At 39.3% G+C, this 15846-nt stretch overlaps 1 protein-coding gene across 1 annotated transcript in view; it reads right to left on the bottom strand.

Moving 5' to 3' along the window:
- Nucleotides 1-15846, bottom strand: part of LOC141004605 (receptor-type tyrosine-protein phosphatase F-like) — a 448688-nt gene that overhangs the window by 355353 nt on the left and 77489 nt on the right. The window contains exons 4-5 of the mRNA XM_073476198.1: nucleotides 15504-15692; nucleotides 4654-4764 (exon numbers count right to left, since the gene is read on the bottom strand). Coding sequence (XP_073332299.1) covers nucleotides 4654-4764; nucleotides 15504-15692 — 300 coding nt within the window. The remainder of the gene's footprint in view (nucleotides 1-4653; nucleotides 4765-15503; nucleotides 15693-15846) is intronic.

Raw genomic sequence — 15846 nt, 5'->3', positions numbered from 1 at the left:
ATGCTTTGGATACTGCGAAAGGCTGGAACGATGTGGGATTGGAGACAGAGTGGATGCATACTGGTGGAGCGGCTGGATAGGTGGATGCTGGTAATATGGATGTGTATGTGGCGATGACTGGGAAACTGGAAGCTGGTACTGTGGCCAGGCAGTTACAGGCTGGTGCTGTGGCTGGATAGGTAAAGATGACTCGGTAGGTGGAGGTTGGTACACTGGCCTGGCAGTTGGAGGCTGGATGACATTGTGGTCCACATTATTTGGGTGATCCTGTGCAGAGGTGGACTGACCTGCTTGAGGTAGTGACGGAAGGTTGTAGGATCTTTGAGCAGCTGCATCTTTGTTTTTTCATGTCCTTCTTTGTGGCCTTCTTGGCATCCACTGTCTTGTAAGCTGTTCCAATGAAGTCCACTGTGGCATTGTAGAACTTGTTGTCAGACCATCTTGCAAGTACTTCTGCTCCCAGCTTCAGATCTCTGAGGCAAGCCATGGGTTTCTTATCTTTGTTTAGTATATCACAGTCATACATTTTTTTTGCTGTGTATCCATCGTCAAAGGTCAGAAATACAAAAAGTCCTGAAAATGAACACAGAGTAAATACAGGAGATTTTGAGTAAACCAGTACAGTATCAATCTTACTTAAACATGCTACTATATCTTATTGGTCTCAAGTCTAATTCTTAGACCTTAGCAAAGCTAAAACTTTATCTCTTCAGTTTAGACGTCAACTAGCATTACATAACACTTTATTCTTTTTGCATTTGTTTCGCACTTCTTCACTCATGCAACTCTTTTTGATTTATGCAGCACTGTGTATCATATCTTTTCACTTTGTTTTTATGCATTTTATTTATTTATTTATTTTACACATTTTCTATAAAGCACTTGGTGCTGAAATTCTTTGTTGTAAAACACTTTGAGCTGAAATTCTTGTATGAAAAGCACTATACAATATATATAATACACAAATTAAGTTTACTATTATTATTAATGTATAAATCAACAGGGTAATGAACTGTGTGCAGGTGTGTTGTGGAGAGTATGTTATGTCATTTTAGTTTGTTACTATGTTGTTAGATGAAAATATTGTATATATTTCAGCATTTTACTGTATTTAGCCTATTTCTGTTCTTGATATTTTTGTCACCTGGACTTAATTTGTCTCAAATTGTTTGTTTTTTAATAATAGGCTGCTGAAACAGTTCAGTAAATTGTCAATACATTGTAAAGAATTAAATTCTAAAATCTGAAATCAAGTGGCAACAGAGTTTCTGCAGGTAACAACAATTAGAAACCTATTTGAAATTTCATGCCTATTGTGAAAAAGTTTTTTTTTTTATGAGAATTTATTTTATTTTATTGAAATAACATTTTTAAATCAATCTCCCAGCCCCAAATATAGTGATAATTTGACCAATAGCATTGCAAAATGCTGTCACTAAAACGTACACAGTTTCAAGTGAGGGTTACTCTCCCTTTTCTTGACATTTCTTTTAAAAATCCTGTGAATTTAAGGTTTGTGCCTTGAAGCTGTCAATATATTGCTAATAATAATTCCAGTGACAAGAGACCAGAGACTGTCAAAGATTTTGGTTATTATAGTGTTCAAAGTAAGTTGAAAATATCAATCACTTAAAAAATTTGCTAAGCCATGCAGTAAAATAATAACTCAATTACTATTGTGGTCATCTCTGGGTGAGCCATTGATCTGGATCTGGTCTGGTTCATAAAGGCTCATCTTCTTTGGTGGGTTTCGCGCCCTTTTGGGCATCTATTTTTTAGTATTTCCTGCATCCACTCTATAAAAAACATAAAATTCCAACACATTTTAATTATTTAAAAAGGTGGTTCAATGTCTTAAAGGAACTTGGGGCAGTATCAAGAAATAAGACTCAATAGTGACACGATGGCCGTTGCAGCCGTTAGGCTAACTGCAGCCATCAGCCGTTTTTTCACAAATCCTGCCCCAAGTTCCTTTAATTAGTTTTATCATGTCATATCTCATTTGGTACAGCAGCTTGTTGATACCTTTGGATACACAGATTGTGTTAATTTAACCGTATCAGACCACTCAGTAACTGAAAACATGATCTAAAATCCACCAGACAAACCACAGTTAATGTTAGCTAGTTAGCAAGTTCGTGGCCTCATGTGGTCCTGGCTTATAGCCTCGCTAGCTAGCTTCACTATTTGCCACATATGCCGACCAGTTTCTACAAAAATTATCAGAACAGAACCAACATAAACACTCGCCAACTATATTTTCAACTTTCACCCAAATTACGTTTGACAAAGATGTAGCTTACCTTCTTTTTCGTCCTGTGGTTTCTTCCTCCATTCCTCCAGCCCGCAACTCCATAACATTACGTTAACGTACGACTTAACGTCCTTAAGTCTGCCCCCGTTGTGAATTAACCAATAACGATGCAGCATTTGTGACTGATGGCGCTCTCTTCCAATGAAATGTCAACATTGGGGCTGCATCATTTACATGGTTCAAAGTTCACAACTTTGTTTGCGCCAAATGCAGCTTGTTGATGTATGAAGAAAACAAAGATGCAGCTTCTGTAGCCGGTGAGTGGATAATGCTACACGTTTTCTAAATAATTAATTTACTTAATAATTTTCTGTATAAGTTGAGGTTATTTTAGTTAGCTTTGTAAATGTACATTACATTTTCAGTTACTTCTTGAGTTTTGTAAAGCCTCGTTTTTATTTTTAATTCAGTTAGCCTAACAGAAATTATTTTTACACCTTCATTATTTCAATATCATATTATTTTGTTTTCATTAACTATAATAACCTTATAATACCCCAATAATAAAATGGTTAGAATAGAAACACAAGTTAGTAGTGATGATTATTATATACCAGTTTTCCTCTGTGCATTTTAAAAAATGTGAAATCAGTGTACCTAACGTTACCAGCTTATAAATGTTACAACTGTGATTGTTTTCATTATGATTATGATTTAGTCATCCTTATTTTAATCAATTTCTCTTTAATAGGAAAGGTTCCACATGTGTATAATTATTCAATTACTGTAATCCTTTTCAGTCACAATAAATTGCATCATATTTTGTGCACCACTATATGCCAACTCATATGCCTTTTTTTCTGTCATCCCTAGGTTCATTGTCCTGATGGACAGATGTATTGTGATGCCATACCTAGACAAATGTCAATGATATCAACAGTTTTACGTGGGCAAATCTATTGTCACACAAAAAGGTCACTTTGGACTTCACATGAGAAGATACAGATGAATGTACTACATTGACACCACTAATGGTCTGAGGTTTTGGCGGTTAAATTTTGATACAGCTGAAATGTTGAAATAGTAACTTCATTGCTGTCAAGTTACTAATAAATTGCTGTTGTTATTTTACAATGTGTTTTATGTGGTTCATTAATAAAACTGAATTACGTGCAATGGAACACTTAAAATAATCATAGAAAATATAAATATAAAAGCAGAAGGCCTTTGCAGCCTACAGTCATAAATTTTCAAGCAATTCATTCTGCGTACAACAATACATAATTAAAAAAATATGTGGATTACAATAAAGAGTTATAATTAGAATTCAAAGAGTGCTTGTGGAGAGCTCTTCATTTGCTCCGTCTGAGCTTAGTATGAGATGCATGAACTGAAGCTGGGATGAGAATAGATTGAGTTCAAAGAGAGAGCTCTCTGATTTCTCTGCATGAGATCACAAAGAGACACACTAGTTGAGAAACTCTGAGAAATATATTAGAGCTTGTTGAGATCTCTTCTAAAACTTAAAAGGAGACTAAATTGAGATTTAGTGCATCTTATTGCTCAGGAGAAAAAGACAAGACACAAGAGAAATAAACCTTAATCTCAGTTTGGTGTCACATAGATCTCATAGTTGTCTAGGAGAAGTAAATGAAACATTTTTGAGATCTCTTTTCAAATTTTCTTTTCCTCTGGGCAGCACTAAAGATTAGGAAGTAACTTTATTTGGCAGGCAGAAGCTTTGAAAGCCAATTACATGAAAGAGCACTATGAATGACAATGGCAGATTAACAAGAGAAAAATGCCTTTGAAATTCTGATATTGGTCAAGACTAAGTGAGTTGTTTGTTGACATGGCCTACTTTTGATGAGCCCTGAGGCTTGCTTTCACCTAGTTGCCTTTTGTTGCAGCATATCCATCCAACTGGAACCTGCTTTTGGGGGAATTTCCTGCTTGTCTTGTCCTACATGGGACATACAACTGCGAAGCTGTCAGCTTCTCTTGATGCAAGACTCCACACGTAAACCTCTACCTCCCCAAAACAAAGAGGCAGAGCCGCAGCCAACATCTCTTTCACCTCTGACAATCAAAATAACCACCCCGTCACCGTGAGGTGGGTCAGGTAAACTAACAACAGGGCATTGGCGCAAAATGCATGAATCACCACCCAGAAGACAAAGACGAGACAGAAAGGGAGATAGAGAGCAGGAAATGACAGTGTGAGCAGAGACCAGACAGGTTTAACTTTGATGGCAGTTGAATCCAGGGAATCAGCTCCACTGTTAACAGTGGGGAGGCTGAGCACTGGTGCAGAGGAGGTGAAGAGAGAAGACCATGCTGTTGGAGGCAGTGACCTAAATGCAGTGGTGAGAGGTCATCAGGGTCAAGAGAGATCTTACCTCGAACATAAAGGTTAGCAGGAGCCGAGTAGCGAGTCCCGGCGCTGTTGACTGCCACGCACTCATACTTGCCCTGGTCTGACTCCTCGCTGTTCTCAATCTGAAGAGCTCCTGGGGAGAAAGGCCAAAATGTCACAGTTCAGGTCTGCACTACACAAACAACACACACACACACACACACACACACACACACACACACACACACACACACACACAGTTTTTTAGTGTAATCTGTTTCAGATACACACTAGTCCTACACACACTTAGCTGTCCATATCCTTGCTTGAATTAACCCAATTCTGAAATGGTTTCCTTTCATGTAGGAAAAGTGGTCAGGATGAATATTTCCTTTTATGTTGATTATTTGTCAGGGCGATCTAATAATTTATGGTCATGATCAAATATTATTAGGTTTGCTCATGATTACCCAAGACATAGTCAAGTTATATTTGTGTAATACTTGCTGTGGTGTCAGACTAACCCCTCGATTCCACTGGGCACATCTCACCGTTACCTGGCATGTGTGACACTGTTTTGTTCTGCCCTACAAGTGCTTCATATCCCACTGGGAGCATTTCAGAGCCAGAGTGTCTTGCCCGCCTGATATTGTTGACTTGACTCAGATTGTGTTTATTTTGTCATTTTATCTTGATTTCTGTGCTTCTACTGTGGTTGAATAGGCTATGCAAATAATTCTTTTATTATTTGTCCGTTTTAAGTTTTTCTTGTTAATATTTCTGACTTTGTTGTGCTGTAGATCCTGAACAGGGTACTTAATATTGAAAATTTACCAGATTGCACTATGCTGCTGTCTGATCTGCTCCATTCAGCTTGACGCGTTTGCAGTCCACTTCCTTCAAAAGTACTCGTGTGCGTATTTTCTGTGGAGCAGAGTGGAGAACTTCTTCTAGAACACCGGTGAAACATGCCATGGCGAAGCCAGTGGAAACACGTGCATTGTCTAGAATGGCTGAAATCAGCTCTGGTACGGTATTGCGGTGCAGACTGGCCCAGTGGAATCTGGGGGTTATTTTGTCAATGATAATGTTATGAGAGCAACATAACATTATCATGTGAAACAGCTGCTCTCCACCGCCTGCAGGAGCTTGAAAGGTAAATAGCCGGGCCACACTGCCTTCCTCCACCTGTGCATGACACTGCTCAACTGCTGTGGCTCACATGCATGTGGTGTCCACACAGAAAGCGTTGCTGCCTTGGTGCTGCTACTGCCAACCCTATCTTTTTACATGGAGTTTGTCTTTGGTAATGATGGCATTGTGCTTTTGTTTACCCACATTCAGAGAGAGAGAGAAAGAGAGAGGTGCTGATGCTCTGCTTCCAAAACGCTCCCAGTGTGAGAATGGAACATAACCAAATTGCACATGCAAAGTCACAGAGACGTGCCCAGTGGAATCAAGCAGTGAGTAGTGCTGCTTACGCAGGTTGTGTGGCTGGTACATGTCTACAGAGGTGTTTTTGGATGCATGGAGTTGTGCTGCTTTCCAACATTAGCACTTAATCAAGAAAGATAACACCCACGACAACAGCTCTGCAAACATGTCCTGGCCTCACCTGATTGGACTAACACCACTCATGAGCTGTCCACTCCCGGACGGGACCACCTTGTGGCTACTTTATCTTATGTTCCAAAAATAGTTCACCGAAATGTGTTTTCTGAAAACATTTTAGGTGAGAAATGATCCATGCAGTTGCTGAATCAGTCTTCCTTTAAGATCACCAGAGGTTAGTTTTTAAAGCTTTTTGGGCAAATCCAGATCCAAGCAAGTCATGACGGATGCCCTGATTTGTATAAAGTAGCCTAGACCTCAACTTAAATTAAATAAGGAGCACGTAATACGTAATACACATTTGCAATATTCTTGTTTCCATCAGCTTAACTCTTTGTTAACTTGTTGTTACCCTAACCCTAACCTCCAATGATGTATTTATGTGCTCTTAAGTTTTCGTTGAGAGTTTTAGTTTGGGGGGGAGACCAGGTAAAATGTAAGCTGTAACTTGCCTGATACCTTGATTAAAATCCATTCATTCCAACAATTTCAAAGCATTTATACTAACATTTAATTGTCAGTTGTCAGTAGAGAGGTTAGGTTTGAGATAGAAAACATGAATGCATTTTGAGTGACTATGGAATATTATATATTGGCTGTGAATGTGACATACATCATGCAGTTTTGCAGTGGACAATAAGAAATGTAAAAAATGTACATATTTAAAAAAAAACAATACTGGAATGCATTATGGGATTGGTTTGTAGTTGCTTAAGAAAAAGAACAAAATTGGCAGTTGAAATAAAGTGTGTGCACCCACATCCCTGGTCTGGTGCAGGCACCCTGCGCAGAGATGGAGGAGCAACTTTCAATCAAAAAATCATTATAGAGTCATTAACAACCTTGTTTGCAGTTCAAGGTGCAACAGTTTTAGAGACCTCTCTTTTGTAATAGTACCCTATGGGGAAAATGCTTTGAGGTTGCAGGGGAATTTTTTGCCACAATTAAAAAAAAAAAAAAACCATAGCAACCATAGCAACTGTTGCCCGAACAAGATTGGAAGTAAGGCTGAGCTGTACCCTAGTATTCAGGTCTATAATACATTTATGCGTGGTCTTGGAAAACAGTGCATGAGCAGAGTTCAAATGTAGTGTCCTGCGAGTTAACAACACTAAGGATCAACAGAGGGGTTTTTTTTCGTTTATGTTCTAGCTGCAAACGGATATGTTTAGTTCACTGTTCACCAAAAACGTGTACATCCAATGAACGTGCACAACACTGTCGGTAGCAAATGTAACATGAATATGTAACACATGCTTTTCAGTACATGAGAGTGGTGATTATCCCCTGATACCTTACAATGAAATGTTAAAATAGTGATGTGTTGTCATCAGTGACTTTATTTAAGAACATTGTCACTGGCGGATGTGAATTTGCCTCTTGTTTTTGTCTCTTCCAAGACCATACACACTTTTGAATGGCTAAGTGGTGAAGGCAGAGAAAGTATCTAAGCAAGTGAAAAGGACAGAGAGCTGGAAATGGAGGGACGATGAGGAGACAGGAGGAGGAGGAGGAGGAGGAGGGAGGAAATGGAGGAAAGGGAGCAGTGAGGAGGAGATGAGAATGATTAGACATTTTCTGTACCTAGCATTCTTACCTCTGATTGGTGTACCACCTGGTGAGGTAATTTGAATGCAAATAAGATTAGAGATAACCATTAGTATAAAGAGAAGATTGAGAAAAAGTAGACAGAGACAGAGAAAGACAAGAATGGCAGGAGGGCAAAGAGAGTAAAAAGAGCAGAGATTAGAGCGACTGCTATTCTCACCCTGTTAATAAAGCGTATCCATAAATCTGTGGGGTAAATAATGAATAATTTATGTTTATAAAGCCAAAATTTTCAGCTGAAACCAATTTCATAAATGACAGCTGTGAAAAATATATTCTTGGGGACAATTCTTGCTTTTCCTGTGTCAAGCTTTTTGTTATTTTTCCCATAAGCTCTTGATAAGCTCAAAATTGTTTCAGTAATGTATGTAAGCTCCTTATTCCCCACACCTGCTTTTTTTCCCTGACAGCACCTTAAGGCACTTAACCCTTCATTCACCAACAACAAGCCTGTTTTGGTTCAAACCCAAAATGACAGGGAACCGTCTGTGGTGGTTTTCAAGCCAGTTTGGCTACTGGCACCGCCGGGACTGAGTCAGCAAATAGGGCCACTGACTAAGCTACACGCCAAACTGAGCTTGCTACCCATAGATTTTAAAATAATTAGATAGTTGACTCAAAGATGGCGCCTATTCAGTTGAATGAGAAATGCTCTTCTGGCACATACACCAAAAAGTTTTCCAGCATCTGGCTTTACTTTCTGGTCATGCTGGCTGCTGAATATATGCCATAGAGTTTCTCCCACTGGCCCCACCTACAAGTTACCTCTCAGCCCATAGACTTTACATTGTGATAACATCACTGATTTGTACATCACTTGTCTTGGCTCAAGGAAAGTTGTAGGAATATAAAATCTCCATGGATGACAGCTACATTTAGCCGTATTTAGGTTAGCTTACTTACTTTAGCAACAAAGCCCCGGTATGTGTCCACCAGGAAACTCCATAAATCATCTGGTACTATTCACAAACTTGCCTCATTAGCAGTTACTTAACAAAATAAGTAAAGCTGTCCATCCAGAGCAGCTGAGGACAGCAGAGGGAAAACCAGAAAATATTTTCTTCACAAAATATGATCCGTTTTCAACCAAATCAGTGAAAAAAGTTAGAAAAATATTTTGTTGTTTTTATTTAAGTTATTAAGTTGTGTTTTCATACAGAAATACATTAAGCCCAGTCCCCAGATACACTCCACTCTGGTGGCTTTTTATTAATCCATGGTGGTATCCTAAAGAGTATAGAAAGCATTTTTTGGACACAAAATTAGTATAATTCCCTGAGTGCAGGAGGAGCCATTAACTTTTAAGCATTTTCAGGGAAACTCGAAAACAAAATCAAAAATTTGATTGAAAATACCTACAAAATGACTTTTGGGCTTTGGGCTTGATACTGGCATAAAGGTAAGTTAAAGAGCAAGACATATTTGATTAAAACACTTTAACGTAGATTTGATCTTCATGGGAACTTTAACATTGAGGAAATTATTAAAATAACGTTTTGAAATAGGGATACAGAATAGACAAAAAACTTACCTAAACAACTCCATTGATGTGAGGAGATAACCAAGATTACAACACTCTGCGATTGGATATTGGACTTCCTCACAAACAGACCACAGTGAGAACGGATTGGCCGTCACACCTCCTCTACATTAGTGCTCAGATCCCTCCTGTTCAGACTGTACACCCATGACTGCACTCCCAGACAAAGAGTATGGTCTATAGATTTTGGTAAACTTTTACAGAGGAGAAATAGAAAGCATCCTGACTGGAAACATCACAAACTGGCATGGGTCATGCATGGCCCAGGACAGGAAGGCTCTGCAGCAGGTGATTAAAACAAGCCAGCACATCATTGGTACCCATCCACTGGGCATCAATCATATTGGTGAAGTGAGATGTCTGCACCTAGCCCAACGGATACTTAAAGACAACAATCACCCCAGCCACAGTCTGTTCACCCTGCTGCCATCTGCAAAAAGATACAGAAGTATCTGCTGATATACCACCAGACTACAGATCAGTTTCATTCCCCAGGCAGATAGAATCCTCAATTCATCATCAACACTCCATTTTATAAAATAGATTTTTTTTTTCTGTTAATGTAGCACAAAGGACTCAAACCTAGTTTCTTTTTTAAACCCTTGTGTCGTAAACATGATAATACATTTTTAAAAGTCATAATTAGTAACTGGCACCATTTGGGCATATGAGATCATATGCAGCAAGTGGTAGAGAGAGGGTAAACCAAGCCACAGTTGACAGGAACACAAAGAAGAGTCAGATAGGTGGTGAGAAGGGGAGCCCTAGAAGCTGTGTGGCCCCAGGGATCTGATGAAGGAGACATCAGCAGCTTTCAGAGGGCTGGACTGGTCAATACTGAGACCTGCCATGACTTCACCCACAGCTGTCCTACAGCTAAAAGAAGTCCATGAAATCAGGGTGTCATGACAGGTTTTGGAGTATTATTGTGAAAAATAATAGGATTTCATCATATTTTCACAAAATCTGGATTGACGGGTTTTTATTCCATGGTGTCAATCCAAAAAGGATGTAGTAATGGATTGGGAGTCTTCATATTTTGGTAGAGAAGATAACAGCAACTTGCAGTGAGTTGCCGCATCAAACTGGTTTTAGATGCAATGGTTGCATCCGACTTTGTCCACTTTGCCCTTTGAACACAGTACTAATAAAAACAAACCAAAATTCCATCACAAGGAAGTCTGACTGGCTGTTAAAGGGGACCTCCATTAATTCTATACATCACTCTCACCATGGAGTACTACTAAGTGTGTGAAAACCCTTTCATGTCTTTTGTAGCACTAGAGGAGCTTTGTCAACTCTGTGAAAATAACCTTAATGATGTTGTAGTGATCATAGTCATAGTAATTTTCTAGCCTTCGGTTTCTAGACTAAGCCAAGTAGTTGGTTTGCCTAAACCAAAGCAAACTGTGACCGAAAATTGGCAATATTTTTCACATATCTGAAAACAATAAATTCACGAAATCTAATGGTAAAAGGCCATAAAACTAAACTGTCCTTCCACGCGGGGCGTGAACTGTGGCCAACTCTAAAAGTAATCTACTGTCGTTTTTCCATTACATCTGCCAGCCTGGTTCTACTCATTTTGACTCGGCCCGGTGCAGCAGGGATTTGCAACACAACTGGGCTACCTGCTTGATGGTGTGTCTTAAACCAGTGATGCACTTGTCCCTATCCCCGCTGTACTATTGAAGAATCACTGTGAACAGTGATTTCCTATGACTTCTTCACAATAACAACCCCCTGTTATTTAGTATTTTAAAAGCTTTTATTATGAAGTAGCATTACACCAGCAGTAACTTAACATGACTTCTGAAAAAGCTGAAAGCAAACACAACGAAACAGTAAACCACAGCAGATGTTAGAAAGTACAAACAGAACGAGAGAAACTAAAGAGATTCAGCTAGAAGCTACTAAAGTGCTGAAAGCTGAACACACAGATTTTTAAAAACATCTTCAGGTTTAATGCGGGCGCGACTCGACTTGGCTTGGTAAAACTGGTGATGGAAAGCAAATCGGCACCACTCAGTTTGACTCGGCGCGGCCTAAAGTGCTGGTGGAAAAATGGTATACCTTGTCCACTTGGCCAATGCAACATGTCAGTTACTGCAGTATTGAGTATTTTAATACTATATATTCTAAAGACCTGCCTTTCCAAAAGGTTTTCCAACAGAAACCTCTCATAAAGCCACCCAGATGGTCTTACAAGGCAGAATATCATCTTCCGTGTCATGTTTCGTTGGTGGTTCTCTGATTACCCACCCCTTTTTCATGTTTTCAACTGTGTCTTGTTTGTTTATCAGCTCTTGTGTGTATATAGTCTTTGTGCTCCCTGATGTCCTTTTCAGTCCATCCTGTGTGATTTACCTGAGCCTGTTGCCTTGTGTCTTCGTGTGTCCCCCCATGGTATGTTTCTGTTTTTCTGTTCGTCGTGTTTTACTGGTTTGTACTTTGCTTTTGGTTGTACTTTGTTTAGCTTTTGTTTTTGGTCTCTGCATTTTTGGTCTTTGCACTTCTTGGTTTTTGGATTCTTGGTGTTTGGATTATTCAGCTTTTGTTAAATAAAGCTCACCTTTTGATCCTTATTCTGCCTGCCTCCTGAGTGGTTTGCATTTGGGTCCTCACACTTGTTGTCAAAATCTGACATTCCATGCACACAGATGAGGTTAAATACACAAATTATTGGAAAACAATATGCACTCAGAGCACTGGCTGAGTCCCCTAAAGGAATATCTTCATTGTTTGCGTTATAGGAGTTGTATGATCGATCATTGGGTTTCAGTTGGCTACATTTTTGGCACAGCAGAACACAATCAGCTATTAGAGCCAGCAGTTCAGTTAAAGCTCTAGTTCAACAGCTGGTGATCCTACTCCTACTCCTACTCAACTAGCAATTTTCTAATTGTATCCGGTTAAGCACTTTTTAGCGTTTTACAGTGCACTAATTACAGTGTTAGAGTAATGTGACTTCATAGCCACATAGTTCCAACATCTTGTATTGAACAGTTCAGGACTAATATTTACGAGCCTGACCCATAATAGTAAATAAAAGTCAGAATATCTGTGCCTTTGCCACTTCAAGTTTGACCTTTCTTTTTAATAACTGGGGTACCCCTTTAGTAGCTAACTTCAAAATAATTCAGATGGAGCAATCTTTAATCAACCGTTGTCCACACATTGGTGACTGGAGTTTTGTGCTTTCTTCAATTGCAAAAAATTGCAAATCTTGATAATGAATAGCTTTCAGTGATGGGTGTTGTGACAAGTGTGAAGACACAGTTAGGGCTATGTCCAAGCTGCTGAATCAGGAACTTGATGTTTCAATCCGGCATTGTTTACCAGGGGGAGGGTGTTCTGTAGCACTTACTATTCTTTGCCTGGATCAGAAGCAGTCACAGAATCAGCTGCACTGGGTCAGATTATTCTTCGACTGAAAAGCTTTTTTGTAATTACTGAATTTGAGCTCTGGAGGAGGAAGCCTTACAGAAGAAAGAGGGCACTTTTTTCTTTACCAAAAGAAAGCAAAGGTCTCAATTGAAAAAGTATGCTATTAGTGTTTCTTAATGGATCAGTATTATTTAATAAGACTAACCTAATCACTCCAATATATAATGATTTCAATTGAACCAAATAAATTGAATAGTTGTGGAGAACAGACACACTTCCACATGCCTTGTGTGGCACAGGTGAACAGCCATCTCTGCTTGGCTGCTGTGGGACGTTATGCGAAGATGGGGCCCTATGAACTAAATTGAAACAAATTACCATGCTGCTTGGTTAATAATACATGGCTGATTGTCCTTACCTAAGCCCAAACCGTGACTTGGGAAAATCCTAAGAGTGGACTTCAAAGTCAATTATATCCTGGAGGCCGTCTCTCAGTCTTTCCTCTCTGCCTGTGTTGAGATGAGATGAACAGCTACAGGATGGGCCCCAGGCCCTCAGTGATCGTAAATCTGCTTCTTACTCTTGATACAAGGGCTGGCAAGAAAGTTTGACCCTGTCAAGCTGTCTCAATGTTCTGTAGGTGCTTACAATTGTTGACAAGAAACAAACATTTCTATTTTCTCACAGAATGTAAGAGAAAGGGCAACTGACTTGCTGAGCTTGGTTATTCAGCCAGAAAACATGCAGTTTTGTTGTATGCTGCTGTTTCATAGAGAAAGATGCCCTTTCTGCTCCTCTGGCTCCTGGCCACCTGCTCACAGAGCTGCTCACATGGCTGCCTCTGCTTTCACATTCATGACTGTCTATGGTTTGTAAAGCACTGTTGGGATATATATATTATATTCCCACACAGGTGCCTGTAATTAGAGAAATCTATGATCAAGGTAAGAAACATTTATTTCCATCATAAGTCTTTTGAGTGTTTTATTTTCTGTAAATAAAAAGCAAAATCAACCTTAAGATCTTAGACTTTCAGAATTATTGTAATAATTGTCATTTCTAATATGAGTGACGCTATTTAAGTGCATAGATAGCCCAGGAACAGCCCTTTTCAAGTCTAGCCACAAATTCTCTATTGGTTTGAGGTCTGGGCTTTGACTCGGCCACTCCAGAACATCCACCTTGTTGTTTTTAAACCATTTCTGTTCAGCTTTCGCTGTATGCTTTGGAGCATTGTCTTGCTGGAAAATAAATCTTCTTCCAAGTCTCTTGCATACTGAATCAGGTTGTCCTCCAGGATTTCCCTATATTTTGCTGCATTCATTTTACCCTCTACCTTAATAAGCCTTCTAGGGCCTGCTGCAGAGAAGCATCCCCGCAGTATGATGCTGCCACCACCATGGTGGGGATGGTGTGTTGTTTGGTGACTGCCAAACATAGCATCTAGTCTGATGGCCAAAAAACTCCATTTTGGTCTCATCAGACCAAAGAACCTTCTTCCAGTTGACCTTGGAGGCTCCCACATGCCTTTGGGTGAACTCTAGTCGATATTTAATGAGCTTTCTTCTTCAATGGCTTTCTCTCTGCCACTGTCCCATAAACCTTTGACTGATGAATGACCCGGGCAACAGTTGTTGTATGCAGAGTCTCTCCAATCTCAGCTGCTAAAGCTTTTAACTCCTTCAGAGTAGTGATAGGTGTCTTGGTTGCCTCCCTCACTAGTCTCCTTCTTGCACAGTCACTCAGTTTATGAGGACAACCTGCTCTAGGCAGATTTACACATGTGCCATATTCCTTCCTTTTCTTAATGATGGATTTAACTGAACTGCGGGGGATGATCAGTGACTTGGAAATGTTTTGTATCCATCCCCTGACTTATACTTTTCAATAACTTTTTCACGGAGTTGCTTGGAGTGTTATTTTATTTTCATTTTGTAATTGTAGTCAGGAATACTGATTAACCAGTGATTGGACCTTCAGACATTAAAGAGTTGTTTTCTTTTTATAAATTTGTTTTTTTTAATATATTTTTTGTATATTGACCATGATTCCATTTATAAAAGCAATAAAAGGGGAAAACATCCACGTGGGTGAATACATTTTATAGGCATAAAAACAGAATCATTCAGCTACGAGCTTTTTTGCACACACTTTTTTGGTAGTAAAAACACTTTTTTAAACCTTACTATGAGAAATGTAAACAATCATTTGTTTAATTGATCAATAAAAAATTGCCAACAATGTTGATAATCAGTTGATTGTGTAATTTATCAAGGGGACATGCATTTTACATTTTATTGGTTCCAGCTTCTCAAATGTGAGAGTTTGCTGCTTCTCTTGTACATTGTAAACTCGATATGTTTGGTATGTTTGGTTTAATTTTAAAAATAGGAAAGAGAAAAATAAGTTTAATGAATAATATACATTATATTTAGTTGCAGTTTTAACAAATGTTTTTATCAAGAAAATCATTTTTTGATACTTCCTGGTAAACTATGGGCATATTTGGGTTGGTATTAAAAAAGGTACTGAGGTTTTGATACCCAGTCCGTTAGACTGGGTACCAGACAGAATTGGCAGACTTCCCATATTATTGTCATTTTATGAATATACAATATTGTCATGATGTGTGGCCCACTTACACCTGAAAGTGCAGCTAGTTGCACAATTGTCAAGCTCCAAGTGACATGTACCACAGTATGCAGAACAGATACCTGTGTGTGAAATTGTTGAGATGGGTGCTTTACCTGAACGCAGCTGTTTTATGCGCCCATTGCTGCTGCTGATGTCAACAGGTAGGAAGTCTTTGAACCAGTAGATCTGTGGGTCAGGATTGCCACTGGCTGCACATAGCATTGTAGCAGTACGCGTTCTCTCCACAACCTTCAACTGGGGCCCCATGTCTATGGTGGGGAAACCATGAGGGATCTGGTCCTCTGTGACAAAGACGGAGACAACAAACATTCTTACAGCTGGACACAAGTGGATGATGAAAGTACTTAAAACAACAATCTTATGTGTTCTTCAAGTGAGACCCTGTGGTAAGATCTGCCGGCTCATCCCACAAGCTTAAGCTTGTGAGCTTACCCC

Source organism: Pagrus major, chromosome 11 (assembly GCF_040436345.1).
Source record: "Pagrus major chromosome 11, Pma_NU_1.0".
Taxonomy (NCBI): Eukaryota; Metazoa; Chordata; class Actinopteri; order Spariformes; family Sparidae; genus Pagrus; species Pagrus major.
This window is presented reverse-complemented; position numbering and strand designations above follow the sequence as displayed.